This window comes from Giraffa tippelskirchi, chromosome 10 (assembly GCF_054371585.1).
Source record: "Giraffa tippelskirchi isolate mGirTip1 chromosome 10, T2T-mGirTip1v1.2.pri, whole genome shotgun sequence".
Lineage (NCBI taxonomy): Eukaryota > Metazoa > Chordata > Mammalia > Artiodactyla > Giraffidae > Giraffa > Giraffa tippelskirchi.
Window position 1 is genome coordinate 7,731,200 of NC_137284.1, and position 21,938 is coordinate 7,753,137.

Sequence of the window (21,938 nt, forward strand, 5' to 3'; positions counted from 1 at the left end):
AGAGGGTTGCTGTGAGAGTTGAACCAGATAGAGAAAGGTTAAGCATTTTGCAAAATGCAAATCACTTCAGTTCAGTCGCTCAGTCATATCCTACTCTCTGCAACCCCACGGACTGCAGCACACCAGGCTTCCCTGTCCATCACCAACTCCCGGAGCTTGTTCAAACTCATGTCCACTGAGTCGGTGATGCCATACAACCATCTCATCCTCTGTCATCCTCTGAGTCATTTCTTCGCATCAGGTGGCCAAAGTATTGGAGTTTCAGCTTCAGCATCAGTCCTTCCATTGAATGTTCAGGACTGATTTCCTTTAGGGTGGACTGGTTGGATCTCCTTGCAGTCCAAGGGACTCTCAAGAGTCTTCTCCAACACCACAGTTCAAAAGCATCTCACATGCTAGCAAAGTAATGCTCAAAATGCAAGTGTTTTCACTTAATTGTTTCTAGAGATGAGTGCTGGAGAAGGCAATGGCAACCCACTTCAGTACTCTTGCCTGGAAAATCCCATGGACGGAGGAGCCTGGTGGGCTGCAGTCCATGGGGTCGCGAAGAGTCGGACACGACTGAGCGACTTCACTTTCACTTTTCACTTCCGTGCATTGGAGAAGGAAACGGCAACCCACTTCAGTGTTCTTGCCTGGAGAATCCCAGGGACGGCGGAGTCCGGTGGGCTGCCGTCTACGGGGTCGCACAGAGTCGGACACGACTGAAGCGACTTAGCAGCAGCAGCAGCAGCAGCAGAGATGAGTGCTGGGGCTCTGATACTGAGTAGTCCTCTAGAAAGCTTTTACTAAGTTTAATGGGACACTGTCCCTTTAAATCCTCCTCAACTACCTCAAGTACCAGTTGGACGAGTCGGCACATGCGCATTCCTTTGAAGGGCTGGCACCTCAAGCTACTGCCTTCCCGGAGCCCGTAGGAGAGGTTAAAGGTCCACCCACACAGAATTTATACGCAAGCGTAAATCAATATCGGGAGCTCTATATCGTACTGGGAGCCCAGTCCCTTTTTCGCGCCTGAAGGCTCCGCCCCCGCGGCCAATCAGTAGGCCTCGCCCTTTGCAGTGGCCAATGGCAGTGAGCGTGGGGGGCGTGGTCGAGCGTCCGGGGGTGCGGCCTGGCGCTAAGAGAAGCGGCGGGGTGAGCCGGGGGCTCTAGTGAACAGCGCAACCGGACGGGGAACGCTGGCAGGCGGCGAGTGGAGGCGGCCCGGGCCCGGCGGTCCCCGAGATGTCACGATGGCTGTGGCCGTGGTCGAACTGTGTGAAAGAGCGAGTTTGCCGCTACTTGCTGCACCACTACTTGGGTCACTTCTTCCAGGAGCACCTCAGCCTGGACCAGCTCAGCCTGGATCTGTACAAGGGCAGCGTTGCCCTGCGGGATATACATCTGGAGATCTGGGTGAGGATCCGAACCCAGGAAGGGTCAGACTCAGGGGCTCAGTGGCCTGAGGCTGCTTGCGAAAGGGTCGACCTAAGGGACCGGGCACCGGAGTGGAGAGACCTTGGGCGTCCGGCCCTTTCCAGGGGTCAGATGGACCGCAGCCAATCGCTTCCAGAGCCAGAAGCTAGACGGGAAGGGGTCCCTGCCTCTTCTTTGCAGGAAGAGAAACTGAGGCTGGGGAGCCGGATGTCACTTTTCTGGAGAATGCCAGGATAAGCGTATCAAATTGGGGGCCAAAGTTGAGGGTGGTGTCAAGGGGCTAAGGAGAAGGTGAGGATGGATCGCAGGAAGGAGGGGGCTCTGGTGGGACCAGGCCAGGGATGTGGCCGAGTTGGGACATACAGCTGATTGGGGAAGTCTGGAAGGGGTCTAGGACCCTGCTATGGGCACCTGTGGAAAAGGTGCCCTGACCTCCTGACCCCATGTCCCAGGCTCAGTGGGTGGTGTTCATCTCCGGATATGGATGTCAACAACCGCGTCAGCACCCTTGTTGATCAACACTTTGTGTGACTGCCACTGCTGCCTACTTCCTGCTTTGGGGAGAGTGGGATGGACCAAATGGGTGTTTGGGGAGGGGCTTGGGCATCAGCATCTAGCATCACCTAGAGGAAAGCCCCGGAGGGAAGGTGGAGAGGTCTGGCCTGAGACAGAGAGAAGAGAGATTCTGGGCAAGCAGAGAGCAATAAGGTCTGGGTCACAGGCCCGAGGCTGGGGGCAGTAAAGAGCTGTGACTCATGATACAGCTGACCTGGGAAGTTGCAAAGGAGCCTCCAGTTAGAGGCAAAAGACCAGGGCTGGCACTGGGTCAGCCCTCAAGTCCATAGCAACAGGGGTGGGCAAGGGGACAGGTGGTGGTTGGTGGTTTAGTCGCTAAGTTGTGTACTACTCTTTGTGACCCCATTGACTGTAGCCTGCCAGGCTGCTCTGTCCTTGGGATTTCCCAGGCAAGAATACTGGAGTGGGTGCCATCAAACCCTGGTCTCCCGAATTGCAGGTGGATTCTTTACCAAATGAGCCACCAGGGAAGCCCCCATGAGGACAGGGGCTTCTCAGTTTTCTAGGGGAGCAGACAGTGTGCCTCACCTCAATCTAGCCTGGGCAGGAAGAGTTGGGCTTTATGGTAGACCAGGCCTTCCTGAGCAAATGTGGAGCAGAGGAGACCCCCAGGCCCAGAGTTGGTGACACTTCTTACCTGTGAATCCCAGTGCAGAAGACCTTTTCTGACCTCTAACCTCAGCCTCTTAGGCTGGCCCAAACTGGTAGGTTGCATCTTTCTACACTCCCACCTGCCCTGCCCTCTAGTTGGGGAGTGAATTGGCTCCTAGCTAGGCTACTTTCCTTCCTGGCCTCCAGGGAGGAGTTGAGCCCTGGTGGAATGCAAGTTCTTTCCCAATATGCCCACCCTTCTCCAAGCTGCCAGGCCTGCAGCCCCTACCTTGTGGACCCCCAGAGAAGCCTAGTCTCTGGGGACCCTGTGATAGGAGGAAGAGAGAAACCCGGGTCTCAGTCTCAGTTCCCAGAGTACGCTGGTTGACTAGATGAGTCCCTTCTGTTTAGGCCTCAAGTTTCCCCATCTGTGGATCTCTGGGTAATGAATTTGGACTTGATCTCTGGACCTTCTGGTTCTGCTGTATATTTTATTCATGGATCCAACAAAGGTTTACTGAGGCCCTCTCCCAGTGGTGCCACACAGCGCCTAGAGTCACACCGAGAAGGCAGGTGGGCTCCTGCCGCCAGGGAGCTCCCAGACTGGTGCAGGGGGCTGCCCCTCTATTTGTAACGGGAGGAGCAGAGAGAGGTGCCTCAGAGAGAGGTGCAGCTACACCAGGTGGAGTTGGGGGTCCCCTTCCAGCTCAGGTCAGCCCCTGCCTGCCTCTCCCGGACACTCCGCTTAAACCCCACGCTCGCCCAGGTGAACGTGGGCTGCCACACTTTCGGCTGTTCCCCTGCCTGGAACCCTCCCTTCCATCCCCTCTGCCTGGCTCCCTCCTCTTCTTCCTTCAGCTCCCTCTTCCTCTGGTTTGAAAGACTAGGCGTGTTGGACTGTACAGTAATAGGGCAGCCAAGAGTAGGGATCAGTTGAACAAAGGTAGGATTTTGTAAGTAGCACGTGGAGGGATGGGAGAGCAAGGGTGCTCTCCAAGGTGGAACAGCCTGGTGAGGATTGCAGTAGCCAGGGAGACAGCTGGGTTTGGGAGTTCCCTGAGCTGGCTTTGTCTCCTGTTTGCTCCCAGTCTGTGAATGAGGTACTGGAGTCTATGGAGTCACCACTGGAGCTGGTGGAAGGCTTCGTGGGCTCCATTGAAGTGGCTGTACCCTGGGCTGCCCTGCTCACCGACCACTGCACTGTGCATGTGTCAGGCCTCCAGCTCACCTTACAACCCCGCCAGGGCCCAGGTAAGAGCAGAGTGAAGCTCAGGTTGGGGGGTGGTGGAGCAGACAGTGGGAGTGGGCCTGGGCACCCAGGATCTGACTAGGCCCCCCTGCCGAGACCTTCTTCCTACCTGCAGGGCCGGGGACTGCTGACTCACAGAGCTGGGCCTCGTGCATGACCACGAGCATGCAGCTGGCTCAGGAGTGCCTGCGGGACGGGTTGCCTGAGCCCTCTGAGCCACCGCAGCCCCTGGAAGGACTGGAGATGTTCGCCCAGACCATCGAGACTGGTGAGCAGGCCCCTCCACGGCCCTAAGCGCAAGGACCTCAGGCAGCAAGCTGCTGCCTGACAGGGAAATTGTCTGGCCCTCACTGCTCTGCCTGACCTGAGACCCCCCTCCCCACCCCTCAGTACTGCGAAGGATCAAGGTCACCTTCTTGGATACTGTCGTGAGGGTGGAGCACTCGCCGGGCACTGGGGAGCGTGGCGTGGCAGTGGAGGCCCACGTGCAGAGGTAGGGGCAGGCCAAGCGGGTGGGCTGTGTGAATGAGGAGGGGAGCGAGGGGCTGCTGAATGGCCCTGGCCGTGCCCGCATCCCCATCCCAGGGCAAGTCCAAGTGGGCCTGGGCTGTGGCCATGGCAGAGGGAGGTAGACTGTGCTGGGAGTCTAGAGTGGTGTCCAGGGGTCAGGTAGTGCAGGGCCAGGGTGGCTGGGCCCCTCCGGATCAGGTCACACGCTGAGGGTCTGAGGAGCAAGAGCTGGTCGTGGCATTCCAGGATGGCCTGGCTACGATGCGGTAGCTCTGTGGGCCAGACGTCACTGCCCCCAGACTTCTAGAATACGGTGCATGGCGGGGGGCCCCAGCTCGCGGTGGCCCAGGCACTGTCTGATTCTCCACTCTCCAGACTGGAGTACTGTGATGAGGCAGTGCGAGACCCAAGCCAGGCGCCCCCGGTGGATGTGCACCAGCCTCCTGCCTTCCTCCACAAGCTGCTGCAGCTGATGGGGGTCCGCCTGCACTTCGAGGAGCTCCCCAAACAGGTGGGCTGACTCTGGTCCTCACAGTCTCTTTCTCCTTTGAATCTCTGTCCTCGCTGGCCCTTGACCCACCTGCCCCTCTCCACCCCTTCTGATCATGTGCGTGCTCCGTTGTGTCCGACTCTTTGCGGTCCCTTAGACTGTAGCCCACCGGGCTCCTCTGTCCGTGGAATTTTCCAGGCAAGAATACTGGAGCAGGTTGCCATTTCCTCCTCCAGGGGATCTTCCCGACCCAGGGATTGAACCCACATCTCTTGTGTCTCCTGCATCGGCAGGCAAATTCTTTACCACTAGTGCCACCTTGACCACATCTTTTCGACTCCTCCTTTCCTGTATCTCGTCTCTCAGGAAGGACCCCCAGAGCCGCCCTTGCAGATAGGCAGCTGCTCAGGGTGCCTGGAGCTGACAGTGAAACTGAAGCAGAATGAGGCCTTCCCAGGCCCTAAGGTGGGTTCCCAGACCCCTGGGGACAAGGAAGTATGCCCCATTTCAGCGTCCTTCTCAGCAGAGCTGGTCTTCCCTGGGACAGAGCGAGGTCATTGGAAGGGGGGAGCTCACTGCCTTCTAGGCAACTGGGGAAACAGGGAAACAGAGGCTCAGCGTGGTCAAGTTGGGGCCAGGGTCGCACGGCTAGTTGGTGGCCGAGCTCAGCCTGGCGGCTGGCAGGCTGCCTCCTCAGGGTGAGGGCAGGTGGGTGGCCGCAGTGGCTGGCGTGGGCTCCATGGTTGCTTGCTCCTCCCCCAGCTGGAGGTGTGTGGACAGCTGGGCTCCCTGCACCTGCTCCTGACCCCACGGCAGCTCCAGCAGCTTCAGGAACTGCTTGGCGCCGTGAGCCTTGCAGGTGAGGCGTCTGGGTAGTCCGGAGGGCGGGGGAGGATGGCTGGGAAGGGGCAGGCAGACGGGACTGACACAAGGCTGTGTCCTCCCCTGCAGACCCCGAGAGCCTGGTGGACAAGCTGAACAAGAGCCGCCCGCTCGGTGCTGAAGACCTATGGCTGATTGAACAAGATCTGAACCAGCAGCTGCAGGCGGGGACTGGGACTGAGCCCCTCAGCCCAGACCCTCTTTCAAACCCCCTTGTCAACCTGGAGAGCACTGGTGGGTGTGGAGCTAGCCCTGGCAATTGACAGGGAGTCCGGTATGGGTGCAGGGGTCAGGGGGCCGAGCCTGGCCGTCTCTGAGATCCCTTCCTCTGGCCCACAGACCTCTTCTTTTCCATGGCGGGCCTCACAAGCAGTGTGGCCTCAGCCGTGTCCGAGCTCTCGCTCTCCGATGTAGACCTGGGCTCCTCTGTGCACAGTACCACAGCCTCCCGCCGGCTCTCTGCCCAGGCTCCCCCAACTGGTGAGTGCTCCCAGGTCAGGGAGAGCTGGAGGAAGGCGTGGTGTCAGGTCATGTTGCTTATGTGCATGCGGGAGGCCTGGGGGTCCACCATTGGTGACCTGGTTCTGTGGGGACGCTCACGGGAGGTGGCAGTGTGATGGACAGAGCCTGGATTTCAGAGTCAGTGACACTGGGGGATTCCCTGGGAGCGCAGGCGGTAGAGTCAGTGACATTGGCCCAAGTACTTAAACTCTTGGAGACTCAGTTTATCCTTTCATGAGGGATAAGATCTGACCCCGCCAGGCTGTATGTTTGAGAGCTTATATATGTCAGGTACTGGGTAAGTGCTTTATCACCTCCAGTTTGTCCAGTTTCCTTGAGCGGGTTGAATCGAGCCTGGACTCAGGGTCTGACATAACGAGGCTTCGTGTCACCCCTGCCTGGCCAAGCCCCCAGCTGGAGTCACGGTTCACCTCGGCCAAGGCTTCTCCCAGCCCCGAGCCCAAGTGTCTGACTGTCAGTTGACCTGGGGTCCCCACGAGCTCTGGGGAGCCTCTGGTGAAGCCTTTGTCCTCTCAGGCAGGACAGCCCCAGTGACCCCCTCAAACACCCTGCGCCCTGACTCGCTGCTGAAGATGACCTTGGGGGGTGTGACCCTGACCTTGCTTCAGACATCTGCCCCGTCTTCTGGACCACCTGACCTCACCACCCACTTTTTTGCCGAGTTTGATGCCACCGTGGATGGGTCCTTCGGCTCCCATGACTTGCACTGTCTCCGACCGCGCTTCCAGAGGGCCTGTCCTTGCAGCCATGTCCGGTACAAGCCCAAGGCGGGCCTGAGCATGAGTGGATTCCCCGAGCCCCTGAAGTCTCCCCTTCTGACACCCAGCTTCTTCCCTGTAGGCTAACGGGTGCCGCTGTGCAGCTGTCCTGGGAGCTGCAGACAAGCAGGGGCCGGCGGGTCACCAGCACAGAAATGCACTTCGGGCAGCTAGAGGTGCTGGAGTGCCTGTGGCCCAGGGGCGCCTCGGAGCCTGAGTATGCAGAGGTGAGGGCTGATAGCCTGTGCGTGCAGTGTAGCTGGGCCTGGAGGTGAGCGTGTGTGCAGGGACTCAGCCTGACCCTGCCATCTTCCCCATCCCTGCCCAGATCCTGAGCTTCCCCAACAGCCTGCGATCCCAGGCCTCGGCTCAGCCCTGCGCTCACCTGCGCCACACACAGACCCTGCGCCGAGTGCCCAAGGTAACCCATCGGACTCCAGGCCCCTTGGCTGTTTGCTGTGGGAGTTGCCCCCCACCGGCCTCCTGTGGTGCCTCCCTGCGCCCACCCTCTACCCCCTTCCCTGTGCGCCATCCAGAGCCCTGAAATGCCCCTGGGCCACGTGCATGCCATCCTCTCGGCCCCTCTCCTGGCTCATGGCAAAGCCCTGCCAGCCCATAGGGCTGGGATGGTGGGTTCTGGGCAGCGTGGTTGTCTGCCTTGAGCAGGCCATGACACCCTGCTCCCCTCCTGGGTCCCTTCCCCGAGCTCTTCTCCTCACAACTTGGGAGGGCTCCGTGTTCTTCCTGTTTTCACTCACGGGGACCCCTGCCTATCCTGCCCTCACCTCCCCCACCACACAGCCCTCGCTGACCTGAGCACCCTCCCCCTCAGAGCCGGCCCCGGCGCCCACCTGCCTGCCGTTGTCACTCAGAACTGGCCCTGGACCTGGCCGACTTCCAGGCAGATGTGGAACTGGGGGCCCTGGACCGGCTCGCTGCCCTGCTGCACCTGGCCACCACACCCCCTCCTGAGCTGCCTGCGGGCCTGCTGGTGAGAGGCGCAACCAGGGTGGAGAGTGGGGCACGGATCATCCGGCTCCTGACCATGGGGGTGGGGTGGCCGCAGCTCTGATTCTCCCCCCTGCAGACAGAGCCCCTGCCAGCAGCCGAGCAGCACACGCTGGTGCGGCTCTCAGCACCTCGGGCCACACTGCAGCTGCGCTTCCCTATCGCTGACCTGCGGCCTGAGCGGGACCCCTGGGCGGGCCGGGCCGTGAGGGCTGAGCAGCTGAGACTGGAGCTGACTGAGCCCCAGTTCCGGTCAGAGTTGAACAGTGGGCCTGGTCCCCCAGGCCCCACCCGCCTGGAACTTACCTGCTCTGACCTTCATGGTAAGACTCCCCCAGGAGACAACCCCTTGGGCAGGGGGCTGAGGCCTCTGGGAGAGGTGGGCTTGGGGTCCCGGAATAGGCTGGGCCATGAGTGGGGTGCAGGCCTCATCTGCTTTGTGAGGTGCCCTCACTGCCCGTTTCCTGTGCTCCTATGTGCAATGGGCAGAGTGGACCGTTTATCCCAGGGCTGTTGCAGACTGTGGGTGCAAGGGAGGGCACAGATCCATAAACAATAAAACACAGTTGTCGTGGGCAAGGCTCCAGGCCCCCACTGACCCACCTGGTGTTGAGGAAGAGATGGGGAAAGATGGCAGTGACGACCCCCACCCCTCCCCATCCCCTCCAGTCACCTATGAAGATGGAGAGAAGCCGCCCGTCCCCTGCCTGCGGGTCTCCAAAGCTCTGGATCCCAAGAGCCCTGGGCACAAGTACTTCCTGCCCCAGTAAGTCGGGGCTCTGGAAGGAGCAGACAGGAGAGGAGGGCTTTGCTACCGAGGGCAGAGGGAGGCCCTGCAGGCCAGTGACAGGCCTGTGCCCTGGCAGGGTAGTGGTGACCCTGAACCCCCAGCTCAATGCACAGTGGGAAGTGGCCCCAGAGAAGGGAGAGGATCTGGAACTGTCGGCTGAGAACCTGTGCGACCTTCGGGAGCCCGAGCCCTCGCCCTTCTCCTCCAAAAGGACCATGTACGAGACGGAAGAGGTGAGGTCCAGGCTTTCTGAGTCTCTCTGGAGCCACTTAGTGGCTGTGGGCCAGGGGGACAAGACCACCTGCAGGGCCAGATAACATGTGACTCAGCACCAGTGAGAATTTCATGTCTTCCATTGTCTCTGGTCAGTGAAGAGTCAGAAACACCACAGCTTGTGGGACCCGAGAGTGAGGGCCATGGTGAGGGCAGCACCCTGGGCCATGGGCTTTGGTGGGGAAGATTATGACCCCATCCCATCAGCCATTTCTCAGCAGTGGACATTTGGGCCTCAGGATCCTCTTCTCTGAAGGTGCTGAGGGTTGAGTGAGAGGCAGGTAAGCGCCTGGCCTCTGGTCCCAACGGCCTCGATTCGAATCCAGGCTCTGCCACTCAGTGGCTGTGTCATCTCAGGGGATTGTCCACCCTCCTGGAAAGTAAACAACAGATGAGCTTCTGCATCTAGAGAGTGGGCATAATGACCCATCTCATGGGCCTGCCTTGAGGATAGAGGAGGTAACATAAGTGAGGCCCCTTGGAGCAGGGTTCACATGCAGTCAGTCCTTCAGACCAGACAAGACGGCTGTCATACATCCCAGCAGAGGAGGCTCGTGTGAATGACAGTTGGAGTTCAGGAAGCAGATTCTAAGTCCAGCAGCAGGCCCTGACCTCTCTCGCATCCCCTTCCCTGCTCTCCCCACCAACCCCCCTCAAGATGGTGATCCCTGGAGACCCTGAAGAGATGAGGACCTTTCAGAACCGGGCCCTGGCGCTGTCCCGCTGTAGCCTAGAAGTGATGCTGCCCGCCGCCCATGTCTTCCTGCCCAGCAAGGAGGTCTACGAGAGCCTCTACAACAGGTGATGCTGTGGGTGGGGTGGGGGTGGCCAGGGCCTGGGCTGGGCCCCCCTCACTGCCGTGGTCCAACCGTCCTCCCAGGATCAACAACGACCTGCTCATGTGGGAGCCTGCAGACCTGCTTCCCACCCCGGCCCCCGCCGCTCCCCCCGCTGGCTGCCCAGATGCCTCAGGCTTCTGGCACGACAGCTTCAAGATGTGCAAGTCTGCCTTCAAGCTGGGTAGGAGGGGTGCTCCGGTGGGGTCCCAGGGGCCGGGGCAGACCCTCCCCCCACTTCCAGGTCTCCTTGCCACTCGGCTCCTTGATCTCACCCTAGACTCGGACTCAGATGACGAGGACACCCACTTCTCAGTGGGGGCGTCAGGTGCCCCCCAGCCCCTTGCCCATGAGTCCCGAAGCCCTCGCTCCCAGAGTACCTTCTCTGCACTGGTGACGGTGCTGAAGGGCCGGATCACCTCCCACTGTGAGACCAAGGTGAGGACAGCTCAGGGGCAGGGACCCCTGACTCCAGAGCCCCCACTGGCAGGAAAACCAGGCCTGTGTGAGCTGCTCCGAGTTGGGAATGTGGGAAACAGAAGCCCCACTGGGGTCCAAGTGTGGCCTGCCCAGCCATTAGCACCCACCTGCCCCCCCGACCCACCCATGCCACCCCACCCATGCCACCCCACCCATCCCACCACACCCCATCAGCCGCTTACTAGCACCTGCCATGTGTAAGGCACTCAGGGTTAGGGTTAGGTAAGGCTCGGAGTCCGAGCAGGCACCATCCGATGCTTGGAGGTAGACAGGGAGGGTGACCCTTCTCCTCTGGGTGCTGCCCTGGACCTGCAGCAGTCTGGAGAGCGGCCAGAGCCAATCCTAGTCACACCAGGGCTCTGGAGGCCCCCTGACCCCGAGAGCATGGGGGCTGCAGAGTAAAGCCTCTGAGGCCAGGCTGCGCGCTCTGTCTGCAGGACGAGTGTGGGAAGCGGCTGGAGGGCACCCACGGGGAGCTGGTGCTGGATATGGAACAAGGCACCATCTTCAGTGTCTCTCAGTACCGAGGCCAGCCAGGGCTCGGCTACTTCTGCCTGGAAGCTGAGAAGGCAGCACTCTACCACCGAGGTGTGAGGGCTGGGGGCCAGTTGCCATGGGTCCCAGGGGTCCATGGTCAGGGGAGGTCTCTCAGGAGGGATGCGTGCCCTGGGTAGAGTGGGTCGTCCACCAGCTGGGCAGGGGAGCTCACCAGATACCTCCCCAGCGGCCGTGGATGACTACCCACTGCCCGGTCGCCTGGAGCTGCCCACCTTTGCTCCCCCGGCCCAGCTGGCCCGGACCATCTACCCGTCGGAGGACGGGGTGACTGAACAAGGAGTCTCGGGCCGCAGAGGCCAGGGCCGGGGCCCCCACATGCTGTCCACCGCGGTGCGCATCCAGCTGGACCCCCACAGGAATGTCAAGGTACAGGCCCGCCTGCTTCCGGCCCACCAGTTTGCTCAGGGCTCTGCCTCCCGGGTCCCTGGGGCTCCCGTGCTGACTCTGCCCTGCCCCCCAGGAGTTCCTGGTGACCCTGCGGCTGCACAGGGCCACCTTGCACCACCGCATGGCCCTGCCAGAGCGGAGCTGGCACTCTCAGGTGAGCCAAGGGGGTGTGGCGGGAGGGTCTCCAGGCCTGGATGAGGCAGGTGCGAGGGGCAGGCTAGGCCAGAGCTGACCTTGAACTAGAGCTGGCTTGGGGGTGGAGCCCCTGGGCCAGGGTGCAGTGGACAGCTGGTGGGCCGCAAGTAGGGGGCTGGGCTGGGGTGGGGGGTTAGGGAAGAAAGAAGCTCCCTCACCCTCATGTACCTCTCCTCTGGCCCCCAAAGCTATTGGAGTTCTTAGATGTCCTGGATGACCCAGTGCTGGGCTACCTGCCTCCAACGGTCATCACCATCCTACACGTCCACCTGTTCTCCTGTGCCATGGACTACAGGTACCCAGGCTCAGGGGCCTGGGGGCCTGGGGCTGGGGCCAGGCTCTCATGAGCAAGGAACCTGCCCCAGCCCATATGTGACCCCTTCCCTCCCAGGCCCCTCTACCTCCCCGTACGTGTCCTTGTCACCGCTGAGACCTTCACCCTCTCCAGCAACATCGTCATGGACACCTCTACCTTCCTGCTCAGGTATGCAACTCCTCCTACCCAAGCCCATCCATCCCACCCCAAGCTGGCTGGAGCTTCCCCTTCCCCAGGGTCTCACATGCCTGCTGTGTGTCCTCAGGCCAGTCTGAGCCTTTCTGTGCATCTGAGGGATCCCTCTCGGAAGAAGTCGAGTAGGTTCCACCTACCTAGAGTCAGTCAGACTTCTGAGTCAGAGCATTTGAGCTCTTACCTGATAATCTCACTTCTGGAGGTCGTTCTCAGGATAAAAGGATAAGAAGGGTGAAATATAATGCTTCCGTAGTATAATTTAAAATAGTCAAAACTTGTAAACGATTTAAATGACCCCAAATTACGATCTCAGTCGGCATACATGGCCTTGCGCTCAGTCACTTCATTTGTATGCAACTCTTTGCGACCCCATGGACTATAGCCTGTCTGGTCCTCTGTCCATGGGATTCTCCAGGCGAGAACACTGGGTTGGGTTGCCATGCCCACCTTCAGTGGATCATCCTGACCCAAACATGGCCTACCAAACCATTAAAGTCAAATTTAAGAATAACATTGGAAAATGCCATCATATAATATTTACTGAAAAAAATAAGATATAAAGCCATATATACATATTTTTTTAAAGATTTTTGGGGGTATGTTTGTATACGTCTCCATGTCTTCACAAAAAAGACTGGAAGGAGATGGATAGCTATCCCTCAGTATCTGCAGGGCATTGCTTCCAGGACCTCTCATGACACCAAAATTCAGGGGCACTGAAGTCACTTATATAAAAGGGTGCAATATTTGCATGTATCCCATGCACATCCTCCCGTATTCTTCAAGTCATCTCTAGATTACTTTTAACACCCAACACATTGTAAATGCTACATAAGTAGTTGCTAGCATGCAATAAATTCAAGTTTTGCTTTTTGGAACTTTCTGGATTTTAGTTTGTTTGTTTATTTTGGTTCCCTGACCAGGAATGAATGTTTTTAAAAATATTTTTGATCCGCAGTTGGTTGAATACTCAGAAGCAGAACCCACAGATAGGGAGGGCCAAGGTTCTGTTCTCAGAATCTGAGATTAGCTATATTCTTACATATTTAAAAGGAGTAGGGAGAAAGCAGGACAGTTCCCTCCCAGGGCTGCTCTGAGTTCCAGGTGAGGTGGACGAGCTGGACAGATATGCAGAAAGAGAAATGCTGCCCTGTGTCCCCGAGTACCTGCTGGCTGGGCGTGTGGTCTCCCCATTGTACAGACAAGAACACCGAGGCCAGAGAAAGGCCAGCAGTAGTTTCTTGTCAGCTTGGGATGCCCTGTCAGGGCCTCCTCTGCCTGTCTCTATGAGCCCCACCTTCTTAGGAGCTGCGGCCCTGCAGCGGCTCCCGGCCCTTCTCAGCCCTGTTCCCCGCCAGGTTCATCCTCGACGACTCCGCCTTGTACCTGTCCGACAAGTGTGAGACAGAGACCCTGGATCTGCGGCGAGGTGGGCAGGGCCTAGACTGGGCTCCCTCCCCTCTGGGGGACTGCGGCCCCGGGCACCCCCAGAGCGGTCAGATGTCCTCTCTCAGCTGCTGGCCAGGTTCTCAGTGCCCACAGACACACGCACACACACCAGGGTGGCACCCACTCAAACCCTAGACTCTCCCACCAGGGCCGGGGCTGGGTAGGAGGAGGCAACAGGGCCCTCTTCTGCCTTCTGCCTCAGATTACGTCTGCGTCTTGGACGTTGACCTCCTGGAACTTGTGATCAAAACCTGGAAGGGGAGCACTGAGGACAAACTGGTGAGTGTGGCTGGTGCTCGGGGTCCACCGGGGTCCCCAGAGCCAGAGCAGGTATCTGGGCAAGGGAGCCCTCAGGGCATCACTTTTCCCCACCTGCTATCTCTTTTGCTTCTGCCCCTGGGGCCTGGGCTCAGGTCACAGTCCCTGGCAGCCCTCCCCTGTGGTTATCCGCCCTCCTAGGAAGGGTCCGGCCCTAGACAGACATCCCTCCATAGGAACCCCGCCAGCACAGGGCAGCTGTAGCCCAGAAAGAGCAGGACCTGAGGAGGCAGCCCTTGGGGGCCCCTGATTTCCCTGTCTGTAAAAGACAGATACTAGGCCTGGTGGCTCAGTTGGTAAAAAATCCGCCTGCAATGCAGGAGAGCCAGTTCAATCCCTGGGTAGGGAAGATCCTCTGGAGAAGGAAATGGCAACCCACTTCAGTATTCTTGCCTGGAAAGTCCCTTGGACAGAGGAGCCTGGTGGACTACAGTCCATGGGATCGCCAAGAGTCGGAGATGACTGAGCAGCTAAACCCCCACCACAGGCCCCACCTCACCGGGCTGAGGTGCGGGACTCGGGAGCCTGGAGGCGCAGAAGAGCCCCTGGGCCTCCTTGGCCAGCCCTGGGCAAAGCCCCTTTTCCCCTCAGGCTCGGTGTGCCCGTATGTTCAGTGGGTTGTTGACTGACCACCCCAGGGCTGACCCCTGCCCCGCCCCGCAGAGCCAGCCGCTGTTCGAGCTGCGCTGCTCCAACAATGCAATGCACGTGCACAGCTGCGCTGACTCCTGTGCCCTGCTGATCAACCTGCTGCAGTACCTGATGAGCGCGGGGGACCTGCACCCCCCACCCCGGCCCCCCAGCCCCACGGAGATCGCCGGCCAGAAGGTGCAGGTGAGGCCTGGCCCCACCGGCTCCCGGACCTCTGCCCAGGGCCCTGGTGATGGGGATGCCCTGGGGCCCGCCCCTCCCTCCTAACTCGAGCTCACCAGTGCCCCCCTGCCTGGCCCAGCTGTCAGAGAGCCCCGCCTCCCTTCCCTCGTGCCCGCCGGTGGAGACGGCCCTCATCAACCAGCGGGACCTGACAGACGCCCTCCTGGACACCGAGCGCAGCCTGCGGGAGCTGGCGCAGGCCTCAGGTGGGATCGGGGTGCGGTGGGGTCAGCCGACACAATCAGTACCCACCCCAGGCAGCCCCCTCAACTGGCCCCTCTCTCCGCCACAGGCAGCCCCTTCTTCCAGGCCTCTCCAGTGTCGGTCTACCTGTTCCCTGGAGAACGGAGTGGGGCCCAACCCCCCTCGCCTGCTGCTGGGGCCCCCACTGGCAGCTTGGGGTCCCGCTCCGGGGCCAAAGAAGCTGAAAAGGAAGAGGAGGGGGATGGAGACACTGTAGACAGCGATGAGTTCTGCATCCTGGATGCTCCTGGCCTGGGCATCCTGGTATGTGTTGGGCAGGCTGGGCAGAGCCAGGAAGAGGGTGCTCAGTTCTGGGCCCTCCTAGAGCTCCCACTGTGAGAGAGGCAGAAGGTGGTCACCATCTGCGGGGATGAGGGTTGGAAAGATAGGGCTGAGAAGGGCTCCCTGGGGAGGCAGCCCTCACTGTGGGCTTGGAAGAAGTTGACGAAGGTCCAGAGGAAGTGACAAGGCATGGCGTCCGGGGCAGAGAGGTGGGGGACATTGAGGGTAAGGAGAGAAAGGAGCAGGGCAGATAGCAGGAGGGGGAGGAGAACCATTCACTGTGAGGGTGCTGGCCTCCCGGCTCCCCAGTGCCAATGGGCATGTTGGAGCTCACTGTCACACGCAAGCATGACCTTGGTTCAGGGAGGCAGGGCTGGCAGGAGCACGGGGCACGCAGGCCCCTCTGGGCCCCTCACGGCCCGTGAGACTCCCCTTTTGTGAAATGGGAGAGGGAAGGGGGTCTGAGGATGGGGGAAACAAGCGGCCTGGACCGGGGGAGCTTCTGTGCCCACATGCTCACGTGGCATCCCCCCTGCAGCCCGCCGACGGGGAGCCCGTGGTGACACAGCTGCACCCGGGCCCCATCGTAGTACAGGACGGGCACTTTGCACAGCCGCTGGGCAGCACGGACCTGCTGCGGGCACCTGCCCACTTCCCCGTGCCCAGCAGTCGAGTGGTGCTGCGTGAGGTCTCCCTTGTCTGGCACCTCTATGGGGGCCGAGACTTTGGCCCCCACCCCGGCCACAGGTGAGAAGGAGTGGGTGCGCGTGGCAGCGGGGCCCCCAGGAGATGGGACCCGGGCTGGGATCCAGTTCTGACCTTTGCCAGCTGGTGATCTTGAACCTGAGCCTCATCTTCTTGCCTTCAGGCTTCCTCTTCCCTGTGCCCTGCCTACCTCCCAGGGGGAGGGTCTCTGGCCCCAGCTCTGACTGGAGGGATCGTGGGAAGGGGGTTCCCCCTGAGTCAACTCGTCCCTTGTTCCTCTGCCCAGGGCAAGGGTTGGCCTCTCAGGACCCCGGAGTTCCCCTTCTCGCAGCTCCGGCCCCAACCGGCCCCAGAACTCCTGGCGTGCACAGGGGGGCAGTGGGAGGCAGCACCATGTCCTTATGGAGATCCAGCTTAGCAAGGTGAGCTGGGGGCTCAGGCAGAGATTGTAAGGGTGAGGACCAGGGTCAGCAAGGTGAGCCGGGGGCTCGGGCAGAGACGGTGGGGGTGGGGACCAGGTGAGCTGGGGGCTCGGGCGCAGAAGGCAGACCAAGTAGGGGGCCAGAGCAGGCCCTCCCCTCCCCGTTGCCCAGCTAGCGCTTCACTCCATGGAACTGCCACAGGCCCTGGTCATGCACTCGGTCAGCTTCTGCTGTGCTAAGTGCTGGATACAGTGATGAGCAAAGCAGACAGAAAGCTGCCTTCCTGTCCCTTGTGGCATAGTACAGGGAGCCTGATAAGGCTACACATGTGTGTGTGCTAAGTCACTTCGGTCGTGTCCAACTCTATGGACAGGCTCCTCTGTCCATGGGATTCTCCAGGCAACCATACTGGAGTGGGTTGCCATGCCCACCTCCAAAGACTATGTATACATATACTCAAATGTGATAAGTGCTTGGGGAATGTGAACAGAGAGGGGGCTCAGGGAGCATTGGGGAGGGCTGGAAAGTCCTCGTGGAAATGCGCTGTTTTGCACACAAGTGTGAGGAAGGGAGCCAGGAGGAGGTTTTCAGGCGGAGGGCACATCGTGAGGGCTATAAGCCAGGAGCATCCCTTGCATGTTCTGGGACCAGCAAAGAGGCCGGCGAGACTGCCGCTGAGAAGGGAGGGGAGCAGTAGGAGACGAGGCCAGAGATCCGACCCCGGGCAGGCTGCATAGGCCCTGAGGACCACAGGCGGTTCTGGGTTTTACCAGAGGAACGGCAGAAAGAACCACAGGGTGGGCTGCTGGACTGAATGTCCATGAGGGAGAGAGCGGGCCAGGCGGAGCTGAGAAATGGTGCAGGTCAAGGGCCGCTTACTGAGAGTGAGCCCGCACAGACCCACTCCCTGAGCTGGCAAGGGCACTGGTGCTGAGAGAACTCGGGGGGAAGTGCCTCAGAGGGGTGGTGAGGGCTCCTCGGACTCCAGACAGGCCAGGGAGCTGGTGACAGCGCCGAGAGATGGGGAGAGAAGACCAGGGCAAGGGCCTGCAGCTGAGGGAGGCTTTGACCTGTCAAGGGCAGAGAGGCCAGGGTGCCGCACATCAAGGGCAAGGGCCAAGGGTGGGCTTGGAGGGAGAGCGTGGCCTCGGCAGGCCATGAGGAGGAGTCTGCAGGGATGGGATGGGTGGGCGAACACTTTACGAAGGTCTCTCTGGGTGGAAGGAGAAGGGGCTGGAGGGGATGAGCCGAGGGGTGTTCAGGGGAGGGGGAACGGCAGCCCCGAGGCCAGGTGCGGCTGCGGAGGTGACAGAAGTGCGGAGGGACTGGAGGGATGTGTAGAGGAGGCAGGCCTGACAGCCATGGTGATGGAGAGATACCGGGGAGGACCGAACGCAGGTCTGCCCTCAAGAGTGACGGGGGCACAGGTGCCACTCAGGGGATGGGAGGGCTGTGAGAATGGGGCGTGCAGTGCCAGCGGGACAGCCGCGTGGGGCTGAGACTGGGGGGGGGGCCGGGATAGGGTTGAGAGTCGGGAGCTGCCCGCTCAGGCCGCCGTACACCCCACAGGTGAGCTTCCAGCACGAGGTGTACCCGGCAGAGCCAGGCCCGGTCGCCCCTGGCCGGGAGCTAGAGGAGCAGCCACTGTCCCGCCAGGTGTTCATCGTCCAGGAGCTGGAGGTCCGCGACCGGCTGGCCTCCTCCCAGATCAACAAGTTCCTGTATCTCCACACGAGCGAGCGCATGCCGCGGCGCACCCACTCCAACATGGTACGGGCGCCCCGCGGTCCGCCCAGGGCCACACATGTCCATACACAAGCCCACAGGTGCGCGCGCACACACACACACACATCCCAGCCGTTCTTGAGTCTGGGAGAGTTGGGGGGCACAGGCGGGCTTCGCTGAGGGAACAGCCTCTGCAGGACCATCTGGGTGAGTGGTTGTGGGGTGGGGGCCTGAGGCCCAGTGGGGCCCAGAGCTCACCTCTGGCCTTCAGCTCAAGGTCAAAGCGCTGCACGTGGCCCCCGTGACCAACCTGGGGGGCCCCGAGTGCTGCCTCCGCGTCTCGCTGCTGCCCCTGCGGCTCAACGTGGATCAGGTGAGTGGGCTGTGTGGGGACGGAGCCTGAGCCGAACCCGCTGCCCCCGGCCTCTGAATCTGACCCTCTCGCTCCCCGCAGGATGCTCTGCTCTTCCTCAGGGACTTCTTCACCACCCTGGCAGCCAGCATCAACCCCATGGTCCCGGCAGAGACCTCCGCCGAAGGTGAGCAATGGGGCCGGCGAGGGGAGGGTCCAGGCCTCCCACCTCACCGCCATGCCTGGGCCCACCCCGGGTCTGTCCCTGCTGCCTCCCCTCCAGCTCACCCTGAGACTCCAGTGCCGCCCAGTGGCCCCCAGGAAGGGCAGCCCGAGGGTGTGGAGACCACCAGCTCCCAGGAGGCCGCGGGCAGTAGGCACGGCGCGCCCCCCGCCGAGCAGCAGCCCATCTACTTCAGGTAGGGTGTTGGGCCGGGGACCCCAGGCCAGGCCGCAGGGGGCCAGTGACCTCAGGACCCTCTCCCCACTCCTCACCCAGGGAGTTCCGCTTCACGTCTGAGGTGCCCATTTGGCTGGATTACCATGGCAAGCACGTCACCATGGACCAGGTGGTGAGTGGGCTGTCAGGTCCCCGTCCTGCTGTGGCCTTGGGAGGCCAGGGGGCCAGGCACCACCGGCCGCTGTCAGCCTCTAGTGGCTCCGGGGAACTGGGCTCGTCCCTGGGCCCCAGGGTGTAAACTCCAGCTCCTCTCCCCTCCCCAGGGCACTTTCGCAGGCCTCCTCATCGGCCTGGCCCAGCTCAACTGCTCCGAGCTGAAGCTAAAGCGGCTCTGCTGCCGGCATGGGTGAGCCTCCAGGCCTCTCACAGGGCCCTCTCTCTGTTCCTGACTTGGGCCTTGGCCAAGACCTCACCCTTCTGGCACCTCAGTTTTGTCCTCTGTGAAATGGACTCAGTCAATCTCTCTGTACAGGGCTGGGTGGAGCTGTGGGGTGTGTTGGGGTGCCTTGGGTCCTTTTGGCCCTGTGACCCCTCAGTGAGTGGGTCTGGCCCACTCTGCCCTCCTCTCCCCGCCCCGTCCCAGGCTCCTGGGTGTGGACAAGGTGCTGGGCTATGCGCTCAATGAGTGGCTGCAGGACATCCGCAAGAACCAGCTGCCTGGCTTGCTGGGAGGCGTGGGCCCCATGCACTCTGTCGTCCAGCTCTGTGAGTATCTGACTTTGGGGGCTCTGCAAACTGCCATACTCGGACAGCCTAGAAGCCTCTCTGGGGAGTAAGTGGACGAGTTCCTGCAGCAGGGTAGGTGGGGGCGGCCTCAGGCATCTCTGACCACCCCTTCCCCCCAGTCCAAGGGTTCCGGGACCTGCTGTGGCTGCCCATCGAGCAGTACAGGAAGGACGGCCGCCTCATGCGGGGGCTGCAGCGGGGCGCTGCCTCCTTCGGCTCGTCCACAGCCTCAGCTGCCTTGGAACTCAGCAACCGGCTGGTGCAAGCTATCCAGGTGAGCAGACCCCCAGCGTCCAGGGCGGGGAGGCTGTGCTCCATGGTGCCCAGTTCCTTCCTCACAGCTCTACTGAGCGTGGGCAGTCTGGATATGTGAGATCTTAGGAGGAACAGAGACAAGAGGCCAAGTGACCGGCCTGGAGCCCCCGTGGCTCCTGTGTGGGAGCGTCAGGCCCCCAGCTTTAGAGCCCACTAGGTGTCCATTCATGGCTCTGTCCTGATGGGGAGGGAAGGGGCTGGTTCTCTTGAATGAACCAGAGATTGACCCTGGTTTATTCAGGCCTCGCGCTTCACCAGGCCCAAGGGGGAAGCCCGGGGGTTATCCTGTGAGCAGCTGTAGATGGATGAGTGCCCTGGGTTCTGGAGTAGAGGTGGCTGAACAGACAAGTGTTTGTGTCTGTCCTCAGAAGTGAGGGGGGAGCTTGCAGATCCTCAGGTCAGTTAGGGAGGGGCAGGGAGGATCTCTCGAGAGGAGGCTGGAGGGATAAGCGGGTACCTGAGGCCCTCCCAGGGCAGTGAGCTGGGGTGTGGCCTGGCCAGGTGAGGAGGTCGGGTGAGGGAAATGACTCTGGGGGTAAGCGAACAGAGGAGCCAGCGGACAGACGGTCACCTCAGTGACAGCTCAGTGATCTGGGGGGGTGGGAGAGGGGAACCCAGGTGTCTGTCCGGGCCGCCCCTGGAGCTCACAAGGAGCAGGTGGGGAGGGCAAGGCGCTGGGCTCAGGCTGCATGTGTGGCACCCCTAGACGGGCAGGAGGAGGGGTGTGGGTCCAGAGGACGTTTGGGGAGTCCCCTCAGAAGGCATGAGGTCACCCGAAAGCCCCCTGACCTGGGGGCTGGGAGCTTGGGAGGACCCCAGGAGCAGCACGGTACAGTGTGGCTGTGGGGGAGGCAGGGTTGTGGGGTGGTAGTGGGCTCCCTCCTGGTCCTGTCTCCTCATCTGGTGTCCCCCATGCCTCCAGGCCACAGCTGAGACCGTGTATGACATCCTGTCCCCAGCGGCGCCCGTCTCCCGCTCCCTGCAGGACAAGCGCTCTGTGCGGAGGCTGCGGAAGGGCCAGCAGCCCGCCGACCTCCGGGAGGGCGTGGCCAAGGCCTACGACACGGTTCGAGAGGTGAGGAGGCCCAGCCCCGCCCTCAGTCATCCCACGTCTACACCCACACCCCCACCACGGACCCCTGCACTGACTGCCGGCCTCCACAGGGCATCCTGGACACAGCTCAGACCATCTGTGAGGTGGCATCTCGGGGCCACGAACAGAAGGGGCTGACCGGCGCCGTGGGGGGCGTGATCCGCCAGCTGCCCCCGACCGTGGTGAAGCCCCTCATCCTGGCCACCGAGGCCACGTCCAACCTGCTGGGGGGGATGCGCAACCAGATCCTCCCCGACGCACACAAGGACCACGCTCTGAAGTGGCGTCTGGATGAGGCCCAGGACTGAGCGCAGGCCCGGGGCCTCGCCTCGCCCAGCCAGCCCAGGGGCATCTCCGGAGCACTGTGGCCCCCCACCGGATGGGCCAGGCCTTCAGAAATGGACCAGGAAGGACGCTGACGGGCCCATCCACTGCCAACCGCTGGGAGAGTGGACCTTCCCTGCCTGGGCCCTCGGCCCCATCTCTGCACTTTTCCTCCCGGGAGAAAGGATGCCGTGCCCCCCACCACCTGGGCCCACACCGCTGCCTTGTTCCAGAATGGAGGCTCTCAGATCCGGAGCCACTCAGCCAAGTGTCTTTCTGTGTCTCGGCGGGAGATGGGGGCATGGACACCGTGTGGCTCAATGTATTTTTAAGCTCCTTGAGCGTGTGGGTCAGTGTCTGCATGACGTGGAATAAACTGCCCACCGCCAGCCCCTCCTGTGTACCTGCAGTGCCCCAGCCTCGACCTGCACCGCCCCATCCCCAGCTCTGTACCCAGCACCACCCAGCTCACCACCAGGGGTTGCCACACCCTCTCCATCCACCCAGCAGGTGAACAACCCCCCACCACCCGACCATCACCCCACCCACTGCCCCTGGCCTCAAACCCAGCCACCTGCCCACCTCTGTGCTCCTCCCCTCCGCTGCCCTGTTGCTG

The 21,938-nt window shown here is 61.4% G+C and overlaps 1 protein-coding gene across 6 annotated transcripts; it reads left to right on the top strand.

Annotated features, from left to right (window-relative positions):
* Positions 1-599: 599 nt before the first annotated feature.
* Positions 600-21,711, top strand: ATG2A (autophagy related 2A). Of its 6 annotated transcripts, none has more exons than XM_081532544.1 (41): positions 600-1,398; positions 3,675-3,837; positions 3,951-4,103; positions 4,226-4,328; positions 4,721-4,856; positions 5,202-5,300; positions 5,598-5,694; positions 5,787-5,951; positions 6,057-6,197; positions 6,756-6,993; positions 7,080-7,224; positions 7,326-7,418; positions 7,830-7,988; positions 8,085-8,328; positions 8,675-8,771; positions 8,872-9,028; positions 9,727-9,869; positions 9,949-10,088; positions 10,149-10,342; positions 10,822-10,972; positions 11,109-11,308; positions 11,403-11,483; positions 11,713-11,819; positions 11,916-12,008; positions 13,394-13,464; positions 13,687-13,763; positions 14,466-14,630; positions 14,755-14,881; positions 14,968-15,182; positions 15,739-15,947; positions 16,192-16,327; positions 17,897-18,097; positions 18,324-18,425; positions 18,507-18,591; positions 18,688-18,823; positions 18,904-18,976; positions 19,128-19,210; positions 19,448-19,569; positions 19,710-19,864; positions 20,828-20,980; positions 21,070-21,711. In XM_081532544.1, exons 1-41 carry the CDS (start codon positions 1,228-1,230, stop codon positions 21,304-21,306), a joined length of 5,817 nt encoding a protein of 1,938 aa, XP_081388670.1. In that variant the 5' UTR covers positions 600-1,227; the 3' UTR covers positions 21,307-21,711. The 6 variants fall into 6 exon arrangements, with proteins under 6 accessions (XP_081388670.1, XP_081388674.1, XP_081388671.1 ...); XM_081532548.1 differs by having other exon boundaries at positions 10,185-10,342; positions 10,822-10,974; positions 11,174-11,308; positions 14,466-14,636; XM_081532545.1 differs by having other exon boundaries at positions 10,185-10,342; positions 14,466-14,636.
* The last annotated feature ends 227 nt before the right edge of the window (positions 21,712-21,938 follow it).

Coding starts and splice junctions, on each gene's coding strand:
- ATG2A (XM_081532542.1), top strand. CDS start 1,228: ATGTCACGATGGCTGTGGCCGTGGTCGAACTGTGTGAAAGAGCGAGTT. Junction 13,764..14,465: donor GGAGCACTGAGGACAAACTG/GTGAGTGTGGCT, acceptor CCCGCCCCGCAG/AGCCAGCCGCTGTTCGAGCT. Junction 19,865..20,827: donor GGCTGGTGCAAGCTATCCAG/GTGAGCAGACCC, acceptor CCATGCCTCCAG/GCCACAGCTGAGACCGTGTA.